At 42.4% G+C, this 20755-nt stretch overlaps 1 protein-coding gene across 1 annotated transcript in view; it reads right to left on the bottom strand.

Annotated features, from left to right (window-relative positions):
- Positions 1 to 20755, bottom strand: part of fmn2b (formin 2b) — a 209779-nt gene that overhangs the window by 22654 nt on the left and 166370 nt on the right. Inside the window, exon 18 of the mRNA XM_060938883.1 lies at positions 11129 to 11278. Coding sequence (XP_060794866.1) covers positions 11129 to 11278 — 150 coding nt within the window. The remainder of the gene's footprint in view (positions 1 to 11128; positions 11279 to 20755) is intronic.

The following is a 20755-nucleotide window of genomic DNA, read 5'->3' as shown; positions in this document are numbered from 1 at the left end:
TGCGGACTGATTGGCCACTTTACTACAGGCTTGTAGTACTCCACTCCGACTCGTGCCCTAATTTTAAAGGACTCGAGCACCGAAGACTCGGACTCGAGCGCTGATGACTGATTTTTCTTCTTTATTTTTTGTAACATACCATAATAATTTGGCATAAGATATTTATATCTACATGAATTTTACACTAATTTCATCCCAGTGTGTCACACCTGCTCGCCTTGGCGCGTGCATCAGATAGACTCTTGGGCGCACTCTGGACAGCACGCATGCCAAGCGGACTCTCGCTGTAAACGACTCGCACCTGCACAAGATTAAGGCGCAATCAGCGCACTGATATAAAAACTGAAGAAACACTTTGCAAAGTGCCGAGTTGCGTTGCCGACACATTACCAAGCCTTATTTCCTTGTTTGGTTTCCTGATCCCTGATTTCCTGTTTCTCGTCTTTTGATTCTGCCGAGTCTATGATAACCTGTTTGTGCCTCGTTCGACCTATCGCCAGTTTCACTGTTGCGCCTGCCATTCTGGATTGTTTACCATCTTCACGTGTATTAATAAACACACCTTCTGCACTTGCATCCGTCTCCCAACCATCTGACAGAATACTTCACACTCCCTGATAAAGAGAAGCACATTCACCTGTTCATACGCCATGTTCAGGAACAAACTCATGTTAATGGCGCTGAAACAGACACCGTCACATGGTGCGGTTGGAGTCTTGGACTCGACTCAAATTTTTTTTTTTTAATGACTTGAACACTGGGGACTAGAGACTCGACTCAGACTCCAGGTTTAGTGACTTGACTATAACCCTGCTCTACTCCTAGGCTATCAGCTCATATACCAGGAGTAGAGAGGGGGGGAAGGAGCGTGTTGCTGAACCAACCGAAGACCAAAAAAAAAAAAAACTACTTAAAAACAAAATCCCAAACAAAACAAAAAAAGTGGGGGGACAAAATATGGAATAAAAGTATTTGATGGTAAGATTTTATTTTATGAATTACCGCATTTCACAAATCGCTACTGTAATTTCTCCCATTTGTTTACGTTAAGTGGAAATGATTGTCAGACATTTTGTATAAAGTTATCAAATTTGCAAAAAAAACCCCTCCATTTCTCAAACTCCAGTGAATGTGTTTAGAATAAAAGTTTTTGATTCAATCTCGTCATACACTTCCACCCAACTCAGCACTACGCATCTTGTCGGCCATCAGCCCATGTACGACTCGATTTCGTGGAATAACTTACTGTCTCGCAAAAACAAACAAAAATAAAATCCTGAATAACCAATGGCCCTTTTCCACTACCCTTTTTCAGCTCACTTCAGCCCGACACGGCTCGCGTTTCGACTACCTCAGAACAGCACGACTCAGCTCGCTTCAGCCCTGCTTAGCACCCAAAACTCGCACGGTTTTGGAGTGGGGCTGAAGCGAGCCAAACCGAGCTGAGTGAGGCTGGGGGCGTGAGCAGACACTCCCCTGTGCACTGATTGGTGAGGAGGAGTGTCCTCACATGCCCACACACGCCCCGCGAACACGCTGGGATCTGTAAACACCGTAAACCCGGAAGAAGAATTACGAATTACGAGAATTTCTGAAGCCTTATGCGCCTCGCCTCATCTATACGCTCTTGCCAGTATCTGTTGGCGTTGTCGGTGACAACAAGCCACAGCACCAAGACCAGCAACACTAACGACTCCATGTCCTCCATGTTTATTGTTTACTATTCGGGTCGTGAGACTACCGCTTAAAAGCTCACTGATGTCACCGTTTGCGCTGCTTAACGACATCACATGACGTCCACCCACTTTCGCTAACTCCACCCAATGTGTCCACCCACTTCCAGCCAGCACGGTTCAGCGCGGTTGTAGTTGAAATGCAACTCCAACAGCCCCACTCAGCACGGCACGGCTCAGCCCGACTCAGCCGCGTTGGTAGTGGAAAAGCGGCACAAGTGTGGACACTACAGACAAGTGTCAATTTCACTGAGAATCAAAGTAGAGTGCTTGCTGGTTTTAAAACATGGGGGGTGGGGGGGGGGTGGGGGGGGAATCACCACAACTGATGTATATCCATCTGGGAGAGAAAGAAACAGCAGGATCCTTAAAAAAAAAAAATTTCTCCCCCTTCCACAATGTCAGTTCATTACGCTAAAGTTTTACGCTTGCTCTCACTGTGGTTCTGAGAACAAGCAGCCATGTTGAGCTGGATCCACAAAGTCCTATTCCCCATCCTGAACGCCATGTACTGTAGGCAGCGTTAAAAGAAAGCCAAAGGCAAAACTGCAGATTCAGATATAAAGAGCAAAGAAATTATCAGGAATTTGAAATCTTAACATTAATTCAGTGCTGGCTTGTTCAAAGACTGATAAGTCGAAAGAGGGAATGATCACGGATCTGGAAATATTTTAAGAAGCCACTTCCGTAGAACAAATCTAAGCCCCGAGTCTAAAAGCTTGTACGTTTGATGAGTTAAGAGCAGAAAAAGAAGAGGGGGGCTTCCAATAGGAACGGGATGAAAGAAACCCGACCCGAACATTTCGGGACAGATACAGCCAGATACGGCCGCTCATTCACGTGCTTCCTTATGAATAATGGAGAAGCCTCTGCGCTCCTCTCGGTTTAAGAGACCGGCCTAATTTGTACCTGTTGAACTCTCGCCGTTATCATAAAACCTCATCAAAAACCACTTGAAGCTAACTGTATCGAATCAAGTCTTCTTTTCATTATTGGGGGTTAGAAAAATAATTCCCAGTTCATTTCACAAGCTCCCCCTTTTTCCAACGAATTCTAAAAAGACAGGAGATAAGGTAACATTCAACATATGGCACAAGTTTCGGGAAAAGCAGAGCCGTGTTTGCAGATGGACTGTGGTGGCGGCAAGTCCAGTCTGTGCAGAGCACAGGTCTCTACACTGAATTACAGTAACACGACAGCCATGAGACGTGAAAAAATAAAGCCGGGAGGTTTAGGGTCGGCAGGTGTGTCAGACGGTGCAGGAGAAACAGATCAGCGCCATGTTAATACGGGGCCGAACGCTGGAAAAGCAGCACAAATGACGGAAGCAACTTAAAAAGAACAAGTTGGTGAAAAATAGAATGTATACATTTCTTTTTTAGCCTAAACCTCATTAATCAGCCAAGACGAGTTTGTATTCCCCCCCAGTGGACATGTAAGGCTGCAGCGCTCTACTACCCCTTTTCCACCAAATCAGTTCCAGGGCTGGTTCAGTGCTGGTGCTGGTTCACAACTCGTTCAACTTGCGAGCCAGCTGAGAACCAGTTTGCTTTTCCATAGCTCGCGGTGCTAAGGGAAGCCACGTCATTACGTCGCTGTATGTGTCAGTTACGTCGTTGTATACGTCATTACGTCGCTGTATACCGTAAGTCAGTTACGTCGCTACGTTTGTATAAACCTTGGCGCAAATATCAAAGCAAAAACAACGTGGAAGAAGCAGCAGCAGCAACAATAATAAATGACTTCGCGTTTGTACAGCCGCTGCTTCTCGTCGCTTAAAAATGGCGATCTTTTGCGGTCTTGTTATTGTTCTTAACAACTCCGCCCCCCCCAGCTGATGTAAGCGGTTCTTTCCTCAGGCCCAGCAGAGAGTTGGTGCTAGCCTGGAACCGGTTTTTCTGGCCCCAGAGCCAGTTCTTTGTCAGTGGAAACAGAAAACCCGGTTCCAAACTAAGCACTGGCCCCGAACCAGCCCTGGAACTGCTTTGGTGGAAAAGGGGCATGTATGAATCCGTGTTGAGTTTTTGAGCATCTCAGACATGCTAATAATAATAATAATAATAATAATAATGTTACATTTATATAGCGCCTTTCAAGAAACCCAAGGACGCTTTACAATTATAGACTAGGAAAAAAATAAATTAAAAACAAATAAATTTAAAAAAAGTCCACCAAGTAGAGGTCAGGATATCATTCCAGTGGTGTAGCAGCCACAGTCCCACCAAAAGGCGCACGAAAACGAGTCCCACATCTCCAGCACCGCTGCCGTGACGCCGTCAACAACATCGCTCGAACACCACGCCATGGATCCACAAAGCAAGCAGAGAAGCTCCACCACACAGAGCGCTGGTATGCCCAAACCGCCTGCACAGCCGCCGCGACACCACCGAGCAACATCGCTCGGAACACCACGCCAAGCGTTAAAGCGCAGAGTGCTGGACAACCACGATGTAAAATGAGCAACGAGCTCACTGCAGTCCACAGCTGGGAGCGCAGGCATCACCCATGGAGAACCAAGGCCTGGAGGGAACCGATGCCCAAATTAGGTCCAGAGCTACACCAACCGGCAGACAAAAACACTCAAACTACACAAACACAAAAAATAAATAAAATGAAAATAGAAAAAAAAAATTTAAAAAAGCTCTGGTGAGAAGCGGCAGCCAGAACGCGCACGACGTACTCTCAACCGGATACGCTTTCTGATCTTGTAGGACCACATCATCTGCACAAAACAAACAGGGTACCCCCAGGATTGTTAAACCAAAATTTAAGACTTTTTAAGACTTTTTTAATGCCATTTCAAGTGAAATTTAATACCTTTGTCGCACTCATTAGGGAAGAATAAATCATATTGAGCACCAGATTAAACCTCAAATAATTACTATTTGAGTGTTTGAAATAAAATTACATTTATTAAAATAATCAATCAGAATTCATTCTACTCACACCCCCTGGACACCATGCAGAGGAGAGCACCCCCATGTAAGTCCAGACAATCACCCCTCATACACACACACACACACACACACACGCCAGAGAAGCATTCAAAAGACATTTCACTTGAAATCACATTAAAAGAGGCAAACAAAGCACATGCCAATCCATCTGTTTGTTATAATAAGATCATTTTATCACAGAGAGAAAATCCATATTCTTATTCCATCAAGAAAACCAGTTAAACGTATCGGGAGAATATCAGCCGCGATGGAATTGTACATCCCATTGCACAGCTAGGCTAGTGTACTTGGCTAGCTAGCTCGCTCCCTATTCAAATGCAGGGAGACATAGTTAGCTAATGCAAAATTGGATACATTCATTGAAAGGCAAACCTGAAACCTTAAATAGACACATTACAACATCTATGATTGATTAAATCTCAAAGTAACTACTTAAACTTAAGTCAAACACGTTTTAATTAGAGAAATACTTACTTTGAAATGTTTAAGTAGGTCCACTGCCTTGGCATGTCCCATAAATTGGGACCTGTAATATCTTGACGTGACTTGGTCGCCGTTCCAATATCTCAGGTGCAGGTCTAATTGTTTTGATTTGGTTGTTTTGTTCAGACTTTCGTCAAACATAATGACAAACGCATCTGAACGGTTCACTTGTTTGGTCATTTCTTCTGTAATGAACGGCACTAGACCAAATTTCGTGATGTATGCCGTTTTGTTGCTGCCACACGCAAAAAAGTGGAGGCTATTGAGGAATCTGGAAACATCAGTCGGAACAGGTCACTGATGGACTCGTTTGACGTATAGGAGTGGTGGTCACTGATGGTCTTCAGAATCCATAATACCTCTGCCTGTAGTGTCTTCGGGCCAGCAACAAATGGAAGCATCCCCAATGCAGAAGTTGAGGTCTCATTTTCGGCTGTGCTGCTAACGTTACTGGGTGTTGTTGGCACACAGTACTGTGCTATAGCTGCCTGCTTCTGAATTGTGGATGCAAACGAAATATGTTTACCACTTTTCATGTGAGAATCCAGAGCTGCAAGCCCCATTGTCCCTAGTTGAAAGTTTTTTTTTTTTTTTACACAAAGTGCATAATGCCTCACGGACATTATTTGGAACCCCCTTAACCCAGGCGTATTTAGGGTCGAGCGGCCACTTCGGGTTGAATCTGCACTTCCCCATGCTCTCTCCCCCTCACCCTCTCTGCTCTATGCACCTGCTGCTCTCGTTTCGTGTGAACCCTTTACGGCGCGACGTGAATTTCCCGCTGTTTGCGTGTGAACGCCAGAGCAGCGCAAAACATTTTAGATTTTGCTTCATTTTCATCACAGAGAATTTAATCTAGGTTACGCAACGATGTTAGACTTTCTTTGGAAAATTAAGACCTCCGTGGAAAAAATTAAGACTTTCAAGATGAAATTTAATACTTTTAAGGCCTTAATTCTGGAAAATGAAATTCAATACTTTTTTAATACTTTTAAGACTCCGCAGGTACCCTGTAAAAATATTTACAGCTCCATCTTGAAGCTTAACAACATTCGCACACTACACAAGTGAGCGATCAAACAACGTTACTGACCAAAACACCAGGCCTCCATTTTTAGTCAAGTTGTGTGCAAAGGGTTTCAAAAAGACAAACTTGGGGGAGAAAAGATTTACAAAGTCATACAAGCACACGCATTAATGAACAAAAACCCATAAACTTGATGAGACTTATTAACCAGGATGTTTGTCACCGTACACTATAGATCTGAAACGGTAAGAGATCGACAAAGACGCTCAGTGAGGAAAAGTTATACGCCCTGAAGAAAACCAACCAAAAGAACCCCAGAGGGTTAAAGGAACAGTCCACCGTACTTCCATAATGAAATATGCTCTTATCTGAATTGAGACGAGCTGCTCCGTACCTCTCTGAGCTTTGCGCGACCTCCCAGTCAGTCAGACGCAGTCAGACGCGCTGTCACTCCTGTTAGCAATGTAGCTAGGCTCAGCATGGCCAATGGTATTTTTTGGGGCTGTAGTTAGATGCGACCAAACTCTTCTGCGTTTTTCCTGTTTACATAGGTTTATATGACCAGTGAAGTGAAACAAGTTCAGTTACACAAATTGAAACGTAGCGATTTTCTATGCTATGGAAAGTCCGCACTGTAATGACAGGCGTACTAACACCTTCTGCGCGCTTCGGCAGCGCATTGATACGGAGCTCAGATATCAATGCGCTGCCGAAGCGCGCAGAAGGTGTTAGTACGCCTGTCATTATAGTGCCGACTTTCCATAGCATAGAAAATCGCAACGTTTCAATTTGTGTAACTGAACTTGTTTCATATCACTGGTCATATAAACCTATGTAAACAGGAAAAACGCGGAAGAGTTTGGTCGCATCTAACTACAGCCCCAAAAAATACCATTGGCCATGCTGAGCCTAGCTACATTGCTAACAGGAGTGACAGCGCGTCTGACTGACTGGGAGGTCGCGCAAAGCTCGGAGAGGTACGGAGCAGCTCGTCTCAATTCAGATAAGAGCATATTTCATTATGGAAGTACGGTGGACTGTTCCTTTAATATATTCTCTATCGCTAATTTAGAATTTGCTTCCATCATTAGGTATTAGGGAGGAGAGAGGGAAAGGAATTCACAGAAGGGTATTGCCAACAACCAGAATCCCTTGTAACTGGCACTCCTTTTTATGAGTAGATGAGAACAAGGAGGAGCTCTTTCATCTTCTTGCTGAAAAAGCAAGATGAGGTCATGTTGAAGGGAAAGAACTTTACTCCACACTCGAAGAAAAGGTCCTGTGCTTAGAACCAGAAATGATCTCTCCACTTTAACCATGCACACAAGAGGAAGCCGATAAGCACCCTGCTCTTCACGTATTCGATGCATCTTTGAAAGGACATCGGAAAGTAACGACACACTGATGTGTTCGCTGCATCGATATTTCACGTCATCTCTGTTGTTGAACTACGGGTAGCACTTGGAACTGGGAAGAACTTCAGATACCTTGGCCACACACGAGATCACAAATGGTCTTTTTTTTTTTTATAGGCAATTTTATTAAAAAATACCTTAAAAAAAATTCGTTTAGCCTTGTTTTCATGTTGGGTCGATTTTGCACATGCGTATTCCAGGGGTTAGAAGCCAAATCTGAAACACCCCTATATCTAGAATTATTATTTATATATGGGTGTGTCTCAGAAACTGGGTACTGTGGGGGTCCCCCACTAAATATACTCCGTCAATAAACTATACGGTTTTGAATGGTGATGTTGGTTTTAATTTGAAATAAAGTGATGGAAGAAATAATACAGATAAAACTAAATCTTTGATGTGAATACTCTATTCAGAATTTGGCAAAAAATTCTGCAAATTTGTGGAAAAATGGCGGCTTGATCTGGGACATGATAAACGGTTGGCCACATCGCATTCCCTTAAAAAGGTTGTAGTCCACTGAAAAGTCTACACTTGTCACTAATTGTATTTTAAGTTGTAACTTTATCCACCTAAGGATTGGTGCGCTCACAGAATAATCATAACCGTAACAAAACATCATGCAGAATATTTGATCACCGTTTTCCGCAAACCCAAAACCGATACGATCGTGTGTTTTGATCTAAACGGAAAGCCTCAGGGTCGAGGTCACTACCTCACCAAAAGTAGGAACTTAAAATCACTACGCCGTATAAAAATTTAGTTATAAATCTGCGATTGTTTTTTAAAACGAAAGCTGAAAGTTAGGTATAGAATATGTTTCTTACAGAATATGTTACGATGGTAGCTGGTCTTGTATGAATTTCTGAGCTATAAAATGAGTTGTGGTCTGTTTTTTACCGTAGCGTGTTATTTGTGTGCGGGGAAGGACACACATTAACAGTTTGCATGTGTAGAATGGAATTTTCCACTCCAGCAGTTAGTTGTTGATCGTGCTTCCATTTGCGGTCTTTCTGTTACGCGGGTGATCTGTTCGGACGTTATCACTGAAAAGGTGAGTTTGACAGTTTTATTTTGTTTTAGTCTTGCAGTATAAGGCAATGGAATGTTTCTTTTTCATCTTACTTTCATATTTCGTAGTGTTTGCGTATTTTTGGCCAATATTTCGCAACCACGGTCAATTTAGATCGAACTTTTGATAGAATCTACGGCCAGTCATTTTGCCCCGCCCCCGCTCCATCCGGTGCGGTAGTGATGTCCCGTTGCTCGCGCGCCGCAGCAGAGACCCGCGCGACCTTCAGCCGGTACAGTCGCTGTTCTTTTACCACCGCCGTTATTCTCATCTTTCCGGTGTGTTCTTGATTTTTCCATTGTGTCCTATTTCGCCATATCAAATACCCAAAATGGATCATATTATTCATATTTAAAGGGGGACCAAATATAATATATACAGTTGCTGATGTGACAAAGTAACATTCTTAAGTATTCTATCAAACTTATATACTAGAAAACAACAAAATATCTTGGTAATTGTAAATATAATAGTCGGTACGCTAAACGGCACAAGAGTCGCCATTTTTAAAAGACCGTGACGTCAGCCCTACCCACTGCACTAGGAGAGAAGCGTGTAATCATGGCGTCGGGCGCATCAAGTGAAAGCGACAGCTCTGTCGAATCGTACGAAGAGATCCCGCAAGACACACTGCAAGCAGGCTATGGCTTAGAAGGGTACCAGTTTGAACCTAGGAGAGGCACTCTCGACTCCGGTGATGACGAAAGAAGAGAAGAAAGCTCGAACTCGCTTGGTGTTTTTCAGCGGAAACGAGTGAAAAGACACGTCTGGAGGATCTATGCTTTCCATCGGTCCTGTTATTACACCCGAAAGCAACACACTGTGGCACTGCGTAGCCGATCACTTACAATTCATCCTACTTTCCGATTCACACGTGCTATTCCCAACCTCAATGAGCCAACACAACTGGGCACATACGTACGTCATGAGTGTTACGCAGAGAAAATGAACGTGCATTCTGATTGGATAAAATTAATATCATGGCGGGCTGTTCAAACTGCGGAAATAGTTTGCTCGAGCTACTTTCAAAACACTAACTTTCCAACCTTAGAACAAAAAACTTTTGTAAGTCTTGAATAAGGTTCGTTAAATGTGTGTTTTATTGTTATATTTACTCTATATATTGCCCTCTGTTCCCCTTTAAGTGAATAATCAATTCAGTCATCATAACTTGGCATTTTTAACCCAAGCAATCAAAAAGAGGAAATTTATTCAATATTTTCACTCCTCTGTGAAGGAAGGGCTTTAGCTCTTTATCTAGTTATTTTATATGTAAATCAATTTTACAAAAGCAAAACCACACACTTGAGCTAGTGTGCTAAATTTCATGCTTCCATCACAAAGTGAACAATTTCTCACCTTAACAGCCCGACTATATTCAAGTTAATAAACCAAATCAAAAGTGCTTTTAAATCCCAAATTTGGCTCCAACATTCACATTAGTGAGTCCTTGTACATAAACTTATTAAAAAAAGTCAGGAGTGCTTGTAAGATAGTGTTTTCGTCAACACTTCCTGTGTAGATGCTCCTGTGAATGATTTACAAATGAAATTCTTTTAAAGCGAGCGTGTGGTGACTGAGGCACGCTATTTGCACAATGTTAAACCGGGTGGGGGGTCCATGAGCCTCCCTGACTTCTTGCGGATATAAGCATCCAGTGCAAAAAGCAAAATGTGTAGAGTTGATGGATTACATTTGGCCAAAGAGAAAAAAGTATAAATTAAACTCTTGGCCTATTTGATACTTTTAAAAGGCTGTAGATACAAGGTTTTTTAAAAAAAAGAAAAAAATGTTTTAAATTAGAGGTACAGAGCGAGGAAGATTCATTTCCGTGTCGGAATCTCTAATGCGTGGAATGCTGCAGAGTGCACTTTTGGCTGTCACTACAAAGCCGGTGTGAATCACTCATTGCAGAACGGGTGCAAGCTGTAACGAATTTGACCCTGCCCTGCTTTCTGATCTAAAGCTCTTCAGCAGCCCCGGTCAGAGAGACGAGACCATCCACAGCTCTCGCCTCAAAAAACTTGCAAATTTTACCGCAAGCTAAAGGCTGACGAGCGTGGAGGACCGTCTGAACTAACGGCACACTCCATCACAGCTCTGCCAACACACCCCTTCACCCCAGCCCTCTCCTCCTCCTCCTCACACTGCAACAGAAACGTCTGGAGTGATGCTGTGAAGCAGACTGTTGGAGAAAACACAATCAGTTTGAAGCCTGATGAACCAGCAGGAACATAAACGTGTTAAAGATGCGCTCCATCTTTACCACAGAGTTAAAGCACAGTCTGACGCGCTCATGCGTGTACCCTTTTTTTTTTTTTTGCATTCCCGAGAGATTCGAGCTCAGGACAATTCCAGATCCGGGACTAAAAACATACTCCATGGCAAAAGAGGACTAAATATAGACTCCGCCACTTATTCCACGATAAGAGTTCACTCACCTTTCCTGTAAGATCAGCTTGTTCTCTTTCTTCCACAGGTCTTTGAAATCAGTGGAGAACTCGTGCCACACTGAGAAGAATGTGTTGGGCGAAACCTCTTTCTCGCCACTCTTGGGCTTCACAGAAAACAACACTGTCAACTCCAGGAACCTGAGAGACATCGAAAAGGATTTAGAAAAGTGGAAGAGAGATAAACATTGTAGGGACTCTACTGGTATTATAACTGGGGCTGTCAACTGATTAAAATATTTTAAAATCACGATTAAAAATCACATTATTGTCCATAGTTAACTCATGATTAAATCGCAAATTAATCTCAATTTTTTTTTTTTTTTTTAAATGTACCTTAAAAATTGACATTTTTCAAGTTTTGGCAACTGCGAGTGGACAAATACGCATGCTTTATACAAAATCTGTGGGGCCAGGTCAGGAAGGATAAGGCTGGACACAGCAAAAATATTTGTGTATTTTATTCCCCCAGTGCATACAAAAAAAAAAAAGCCGCATTAGCATTATAATTGAAGCTTTAAAGTGCACATCACTGGAAATTCAGGAGCAAGATCAATGTAATTCCCCTATTTTATATTAAACTTTGGTCAAATATCTCACATTTTGCACAATTTTTCCCCTTGCGCAATACCACAAAAATTCAGTTGAAATCAAGCCATTTGAGGCGAATTGGTCCGCCTCTGAAAAAACTTGGCATTTGGATTTCCCGGCAAACACTGATTTTCGTGACGTCGCGTGCGGGACGCCTCCCTCTGAATCCTACGCCAGCGCTGGTTTGTTTATGAGAAAACGACCTGGTGGCTTTCTGCAAATTTCTTCAACGTTATCGCGTAATTATTAAAATACGTAACAGATGTATCGTAGGAGGGTGTAGCAACACCAATCTCGATAGGATTAGTAATCATCGTTTTCCTCGAAGCCAAGGACCAAGCAGAGCCGAGAAAAAGACCAAGAAAATTGGCGATTCACAAGTTGACTGTTGCCAGGGTAAGAAATAATTCTGACATCTCGTTATGTTCATCTAAAGGTGAAGTAACGTTGCGCTCAGGTGACAACTCCATATTTCAATGCAAAAAAAAAAAGAAAAAAAAATCGCTAGCTGCTAAACTTGGTCTACACAGGCTGTGCACTGAAACCGTGCAAAGCTCTCGCAGCCTGCTGGCGCTTCCGCAGGTGACATCACGAATCTGGCTCCAGACTCCCTTGGGATTTTTCCAGACACGCCCCCCCCCCGTAGACACATGGCCTTGTGCAAAATCACCCTTCTGGACGAGTGTGTAAAGGGACGCACTTTCATTTAAAAAACTCCCCGAAATTGGTCCAGAATATGCACTAACAATTCAGTGCGAACAAAATACTGTATTTTCCTCGAGTTCTGCACTCAACGTCCAGCTTCAAACTATGCAATAAAAAAAAAAAAAAAAAACAACCCTATGTGGACTCGTTGTCCAGAGTGGCCATCTTTAAATAAAGAAAATAAAAATACATAGATTTGTTAAATAATCAACACAGCTCAAAAGATGTTTTCCAGTAAAATGCAAAAACTTGCTGCTAAATACACAGTACATTCATGAGCAAAAACTGCATTTATAAAATAACACTTTTACATCACTCACAAACTTCAGAATAAAACACTTACACACACACACAGACCTTAACACATTGTCTTCTCTCCCCTCTGAACCATCAAAAGCATATATACACAGTATTTAAAACAGCAAAAAACAAAAAAACAAAAAAACAGTCAGAATGCAACAGTACAAGTTGATCCTGTACACAAGTGCACTTTATCATGATTTACGCCGACCAGCTACTCGCGTCATCGCTCACATCACTTCCTGATTTCCCAAACTACAGGGGAGGGGCACAGAACGTGCATGTGTTAATTGCGCATCAAAAAAATGTAACTGTGTTAAAAGAAATTTGCATCAACTTTGACAGCCCTAATTATAACATTTATAAGCAATTTCAAAGAGAATAAAATTGCTGGCTTCCTTGATTAATTATAAACACTCAACATAAGGGGTGTTCACACGGCAACTTTTACTCGGGTGTAGCACCGGGGCTGCCCCGGTAGAGCGTTCACACGGTACAAAGTTATAGCGGTGTAGCCCCTGAAAGCTGCTTAAACCGGTGCAAATCTAACCCTGCTCGGGAGGTGGTTTAAGAAATTTACTCCGGAGTAAATTAGGGTGTTCACACGGCACATATTTGCATCGATGCTGCACCGATGTATTTTGTTGCGATATATCTTACACCGGTGTAAATTTTGCGCAGCGTTCACACGTCACAACCCTGCTTACTAGAGAGAAGCGTGTTAGCACCGGTGCAGCCCCACTTGCGGTCACACGGCAGTTTCTGCGACCGTGTTATAGTAGCAAAAACTATTACTATCATTTCCTTTGATAGTAATACAGTTTTGATATTTCCTTTTATTACTATCATTTCCTATCATTATTACTATCATTTCCGATAGTAATAATGCGGAAATGAAATATGCGCATGCGTGAAACTGTACTTCTTTTTCCCGGTTGTCATGGCATCACCAAGCGCCGGGAAAACAACGTGGAAGAAGACACCAGTGTTGCCAGATATTGCTGACGTTTTCCATCCCAAAATATGTTCAAATCCGTCAAAATGCACTTAAAACCGCCAAATCTGGCAACACTGGAAGACACGCAGTTCTGTTGTTGTTGATATTCGCCATTTTGGAAGCGCAAAATACCAGGATGCAAGTTATGCAATGCCCGTATGTAATCAACTCTCCTTACGCGTAGCGGGTCTACCCCTGTAGCGTTCAGACGGCCCATTTTATATCGGTGCTGCCCCGCAAACTAGCATTTACTCCGGAGTAAATTTCTTAAACCACCTCCCGAGCAGGGTTAGACTTGCACCGGTTTAAGCAGCTTTCAGGGGCTACACCGCTATAACTTTGTACCGTGTGAACGCTCTACCGGGGCAGCCCCGGTGCTACACCCGAGTAAAAGTTGCCGTGTGAACACCCCTAATGCTAGTTTGCGGGGCAGCACCGATATAAAATGGGACGTCTGAACGCTACAGGGGTAGACTCGCTACGCGTGAGGAGAGTCGATTACATACGGGCATTGCATAATTTGCATCCTGGTATTTTGCGCTTCCAAAATGGTGAATATCAACAAAACTGCATGTCTTCATCCACGTTGTTTTCCTGGCGCTTGGTGATGCTATGACAACCATCCACATGGCCATGAACGCCACAAAGTCGTCCATTTGTTGCCGAATGAATTGTAGAATGCGTTGTTTTCGTGCTCTCTTGTACTTGCGCAACCTTTCCTTTCTCTCTTTTACCCTTTTACAGTGTCTGATAGACTACAACGTAGAAAGTTTGTCTGGAGAAGTATAAACCATGGTTTTTCAATACATCAAATCACAAACAAGGAAGTACATTTTCACGCATGCGCATATTTCATTTCCGCATTACTACTATCGTATAGCACGGTCGCTGCACCGGTGCCAACACGCTTCTCTCTAGTAAGCAGGTTTGTGACGTGTGAACGCTGCACAAAATTTACACCGGTGTAAGATATATCGCAGCAAAATACATCGGTGCAGCATCAATGCAAATATGTGCCATGTGAACACCCCTCTATTCACTCAGTTGACCAACCGTATAAATATTGGGATTTAACCTTCTAAAACAGTAATTTCATATTGGTTTTGTACTTGTAGCCATTTTTAAATCTTTTTTTTTAAGATCTAGAATGAACTAACTCTTGAATAAGTGCAACTGACTAGTCTGGCTAACGCGACTTCAAAGCTCTGCGAGCATTTGGTCTGGCAAAGATATTAAGCCCAACCGTTTCCCAAAGCGCGTGGTTGACCCGCCTCCCTGAAATGCCTCAGTTTGCTACTGGTCGAAGCCAGAAAAGGCTGTGACGAAGCTTAAACCAATCACATCACTCTTTCCTCTGACGTATGTGACGCGACGGAAACTGCTTGAGTAACAGGAAGAAGATAAATACCTCCAGGGCTGCTCTTTGCTCCGTTTTCAATGAGAACTTCCCGTTGAATGCTTTCAATACAGCATCTACCGCTGTGTCAAAGGCTTGCCGCTGCTCCATGTTCGTGATGTTTCTAGTGAATGAAGCGCTTCCGGCATAGATTCGGTAAACAATCTATGGCTTCCGGTCGCAGTTCTACTACGTCACTGCCTTGAACACGCCTCTACCCAGGGCCGTTGGAGATGCTCAAAGTTGATTGGCTCCCGATTTTTCGGGAGCTTGGAAGAGCTGGAGATAGCTTGCCTGGCCAGACCAAGTTCGCAACAGGCCCCCGTGTTGCATCACACTTAGGATGCGTGGGCCCAGGCTAGCAACTGACTACAATACAATTTGAAAACTTTCAGGAAAAAAAAAAAAAAGCAAAAAAAAAAAAATTTATATTTTTTCAATCCTCGCATTGATGCAGGTCATAGGAGAAAAACTTGTAGCGCAAAAAAAAAAAGCCCACCGCAAAAAAGCCCCCCCTAATTAAGAACTTCCTTAAAGTGCCATTCCACCATTGGATGTATTTTTTTGGCATAAAATACAATATATTTTATGACATGACTAGACAGAGAAATCTTTTAGCTTCAAAATGATATTTCAAACAATTTTTTGACGACAAGTATATTAATTTTGCGACCAAAGTCACCTACCTTTTTAATTTCCGCGCGGTAGTGAAACGTGATGTCATCGGCAGGTTCCCCTTCTTGTGTGACGTGGCACAGATTATCAGCAATGGCGGATAGAACGCGATTGTCAGCTTCGGAAAAGAAGCGAAGGAAAATAGCAAGTGATGCCCAAAGGAGACGGTCGATGGTGAATATCGGCACAGCAATCGACAAGTGGAAATCGCGTTCTATCCGCCATTGCTGATGATCTGTGCCACGTCACACGCGACGTGGTACACAAGAAGGGGAACCTGCCGATGACATCACGTTTCACTACCGCGTGGAAATTAAAAGGGTAGGTGACTTTGGTCGCAAAATTAATATACTTGTCGTTGTCAAAAAAAAATTATGTTTGATATAGCATTTTGAAGCTAAAAGATTTCTCTGTCTAGTCATGTTGTCATAAAATATATTGTATTTTATGCCAAAGAATACATCCAATGGTGGAATGGCACTTTAAGGTTACTGTATGAAGAACCCTTCCTGCAAGACCTCAATCGCTATGTATTAACTAACTCCAGCACACTGATTGCTATACGTTCTGTATTCTTTTGCTTTATCAGCACCAATGAATTCATGTTTGCTTCTTTTTGACATGCGTGGGAAGCAAAGGAGGCTTAACTTACAATCGCCAAGAATGTTAAATATAAATACAATTAGACTTGAAACAAAATAAGGCACCACAGTATGCACTCAATTACCATCGAATCAAAAGCAGCAGTCCTTTCGATTCAAAGGAGGAATGTGACCGAATCCAGACTCTCAATTTACACTGCGAATGAGGCGGTTTTCTGTTTATTCTGTATAAAACAAAGTTTGCTTCTAAAATGTGCCTGAATAACAGTGACAACACATTCTTAATATGCATTTAAACCAGAATTAATCCTTTTAGACGCTGCAGTGTTAAAGGAAAAGGCAACTTTTGTACAAAATCACCACAAATAGATAGATAAATATATAAAGTAATCCATCATGGAATTTATAAAGAAAGAACAGACCGCATAACAGTATCTTTTAACTTTTAATAATATGGGCTTGCGCTGAGCTCAGCGAAGATGCGTTCCGCCATATTGATCTACTGCGTGACGTCATGCGGCCCACCACTGAAAAGAACTCTTCAGTGCTTCATGGTAATAAGGTAAAAAAACAGTACAATCGCTTCTTCAAAGTTTCACCAAATGGTTTTATTTATGCAACTTAAAGCTCATAATACTGTACAACTTTGGTGGAGTAAAAACACGGAGCAAAAACATGGCTGAATCCTGAATGACTCCTGTTTGTTTAAATAGGGGACTACATAGGCGGTAAAATGTAGTTTCTTTTTCCCTGCCATCGAAGCGCACTTGTATACCGAGGAGGAAAGCAATTTGCATTACAGCTGTGAGGCGGCTCGGCTCGGTTTTCCCTTTCGGGCGCTCTCGTTTTCTGTTAGAATTTGGTAAAGAAAAAAATACAGAAATATTATTTACCAGCTTACCGGGTCCATGAACATAAATCTGACAGCTGACAAGGTCGGGATATAAACGAATCGAATACAAGCCACCCGCCGGGACTCCTAATCACAGTGATCTGTTTGTAAACACTGTTTTCATGGGCTCAGTGACGTCACAGATCAGAGGGAGGCGCATTAACGAAAGATTCTGATTGGTTTATAGTTGCCCGCAATCTCAAAATGGCTGACTCCTCCAACTTCGGCTCCTCTGTGTCAATTCATGATTTCAAAGTTAAAAATATTTTTTCATGTTCGATATATAATGGAAATAATTAACGGAATTGATTACGTACGTGTTTTTCTCCTATTACACACCTGGTTTGGTGGAAAAACGGCATTACCCTTTAAATAAATCTGTAGGTAGCAGCTTGTCTTGTCCTTCATTTCCTATAAAATAATCAGGCTTTTATATCTGAGACATTTATTACACTTTCGCTTTGCTGCCACATTGAAAGTCGACACAGCCCGCCGCTCGAGTATCGAATTCTGAATAAACTCCAGTGAAACCCGAGCCACGCTTCAGCACTGTGGGCGCAGCGTTTGTAACTCAATTACTGCCGCTCGTGTTTTGACTACATGTCGAATTTCATAGATCATGTGTTGCCCTAAACATCAGCGTTTCTGCTTACTGCTTTTCCTACCGCATCAAATTACACTTGCTACATCTGCATGGGCCTCCCATGCTACAGCTTTACTTTATATAATTAGAGTTTAATGACAATCTGAGCTGAATTTAAACTAATTAGTTTTAAGGAAAATATGAAGCGCTGTCAGTGTGAAAGCTGCGCTGCTTTGCCACCTGCGACACACAAAACTCTTGGCTGTAGATACGTTGAGTCGAAGCGGGATAAACAGACACGCAGACGAGATGACGTAACGTCGGTCAGCGCGCCGGACCTACCGGACGTTTTACTGAGTTTATTCTAATGGCCCATAAAACGTGTCCATGTGTAGCTTTACATTGACTTGTTTTTTTCTGCTTAGACTCCATCTATAGACATGTTTATACCATGTGGATCCAAGCTTAAACTTCATACCAGAAAGCCAAATTTACAACCTGAACAACCACACTGTGGGCAACCCCCCCCCCCAAATATAGCGATTAATACGTGGTGCACTTCAACAACGATGAGGTAATTCAGTTTACTGGAATGTAGACCATCAGTGGCTGCAATAAGAGCTCGTGTGCTATAAAGCAAGGCTAATGAACAAAACCCTCTGAAGTTGCTAAAACAACCTACTAAGCTCGCAACACGAGTTCGGAGTAGAACACGCACGCATAGAGGTGGCATTAATCCAGTCCTTATAGTCATTGCGTTAAAAACGGCCCTATTAATTCAATCCGGTTTTATTTCTTCACAATAGACGTCATCACAAAGCAACTTCACAGAAACCTGGATGTCAACTTAGATCGCTAATAAACAATCCAGATAGGACAACAACAGCAGGGAAAATCCTCAAAATGACATGAGGAATAAGCTTTGAGAGGAACCAGAACCAAAATGGTTGCATTACTTTCAATCTTGGATTGGGTTTGAAGAAATTAGAAACAAGCAAACAAATAACCGAAATGAAGACCCTCTCCCTCCTCTCGCTCTCTCGGCTTTACTTTGGCTTGTAAACCTGCTGTCATTTGTCACCCTTCCATTAATCCATATTTGCAGTAAACACATACTAGGGCTGTAACAATATGCGTATCGAAATCGCGATACGCAGAGCCACGATCCGTGTCGCGATACAAGAAGGCAGAATCGCGGTACACCCTTTCAAACTTCTCCTCAGCCCAAAAACAGAGGCGCTTCCAAACTTCAATTTATGAATACTTTACTTTTTATTTAAATTACATTTTAAACTTACTTAAATTACTTTTATTTTTTTTATATCTATTAAGTCGTTTTTTCTCCGACCTGCGACAATCTTCTGCGAGTCACGCAACGTCCACACTCGCCACTGGCAGAGCATTCATTTCTTTTAAGCGGTCGCCATTCTGGTTGCGACGCGGGGAGCGAATCTGTAAACAAGCAGCTCATTGGCTGGCTAGGTGTGCCACAAGCCAATCACAATCACTTGACCGGAAAGGCATGCAGTGTTGCCAGATTGGGCAGGTTTAGGTGCTTTTTGGCTGGTTTTGAACATATGTTGGGGTGGAAAACGTTAGCAATATCTGGCAACACTGAAGGCATGTCTGCTTGGGTGGAAGCCTTCTGCGGCAGTTACATTTTGACACGCGAGCAATGTTTCACTATAAAAATTCCGTAATTTCCATCTGTTTTCCGCAATCACAGAAAATCATTGGCCCTATGAGAGTGAGACAGTGAGAGAGCCATCCCTATACCCCCCCCAAAAAAGAAAAATCTTAACAGATTTACATGATTTGGAAAAATGACTTTCAGAACCGAAAAAACAGAGCTTCTGGCTCAACAGTATTATTTTGAGAAATTAAAATCTTTGGATATACATTTGTTCATTTTTGCATACATATTATTCTCTGCAGTGGTCTGAATTATTTGTTATTAAATAGTTAATAAGTCAAATTTACTACTTTTAAAAAAAAACATTTAAAAAAATCGAATCGTGTATCGAATCGTGGGTCAAAAATCGCGATACGAATCGAATCGTGAGTTGGGTGTATCGTTACAGCCCTAACACATACCGTATGTTGATTTAAAGCAATAGTTCGGGATTTTTGACATGAATCTGTATGGCATCCCCGTCAACAGTGTTGTGCAAACACACTGACTTACCCCCGACAGCATCCTGCGAGTCCAGTTCTTGTCTAGTTTTGGTCCAGACGAAAGTAGTCCGGCAAGTTTGTTGGGGTCACGAAAGTAAAACGTTTTTCTTCTCAAAACAGTACGTGTACAAAAGAGTGATATATTTGCATCACAAAACTGTTGCCAAATAAAGTCATACCTCGCAATTATTTGGCGCTATATTTTGTCTCCCTCGGTATCACTGCGCGCTGTCATGTTGACATCTGCGCAGGAATCAACACCTTTCCCATTGTTTGGCAGTGATTAGGAGTTCAGATCAGCGGCGCTAACAAGCTGCGGCTCCAGCTTCACCTTCTTCCACTTCTCTGTCCACCCTCTCTGCCCGTTCTAACTCCATCTGGCAAATTTCTTCATCTGTATATTCGGGTTCATAAAGATATCCCTTTGGCTGTGAGACGAAGTCAATGTTTTCAACGTCGCTGCCGTAGTCAGACATGTTGTCGCTAACTTTGCTAGCAGTAAACAATGAATGAAACAGCCGTGGCTGTCACCTGGCGGCAGCGTGCAGTGATGAGAAGGGAGAGAAAATAGTGCCAAGCGATTTCGAGGTCTGACTTTTTATTTGGCAACGGTTTTGTGATGCAAATATATCACTCTTTTGAACACGTACTGTTTTGAGACGAAAAACGTTTTACTTTCGTGACCCCAACAAACTTGCCGGA

This window comes from Neoarius graeffei, chromosome 14 (assembly GCF_027579695.1).
Source record: "Neoarius graeffei isolate fNeoGra1 chromosome 14, fNeoGra1.pri, whole genome shotgun sequence".
In the NCBI taxonomy this organism is placed as follows: domain Eukaryota; kingdom Metazoa; phylum Chordata; class Actinopteri; order Siluriformes; family Ariidae; genus Neoarius; species Neoarius graeffei.
The sequence above is the reverse complement of the archived record's forward strand: the minus strand, read 5'-3'. Positions and strand labels throughout refer to the sequence as shown.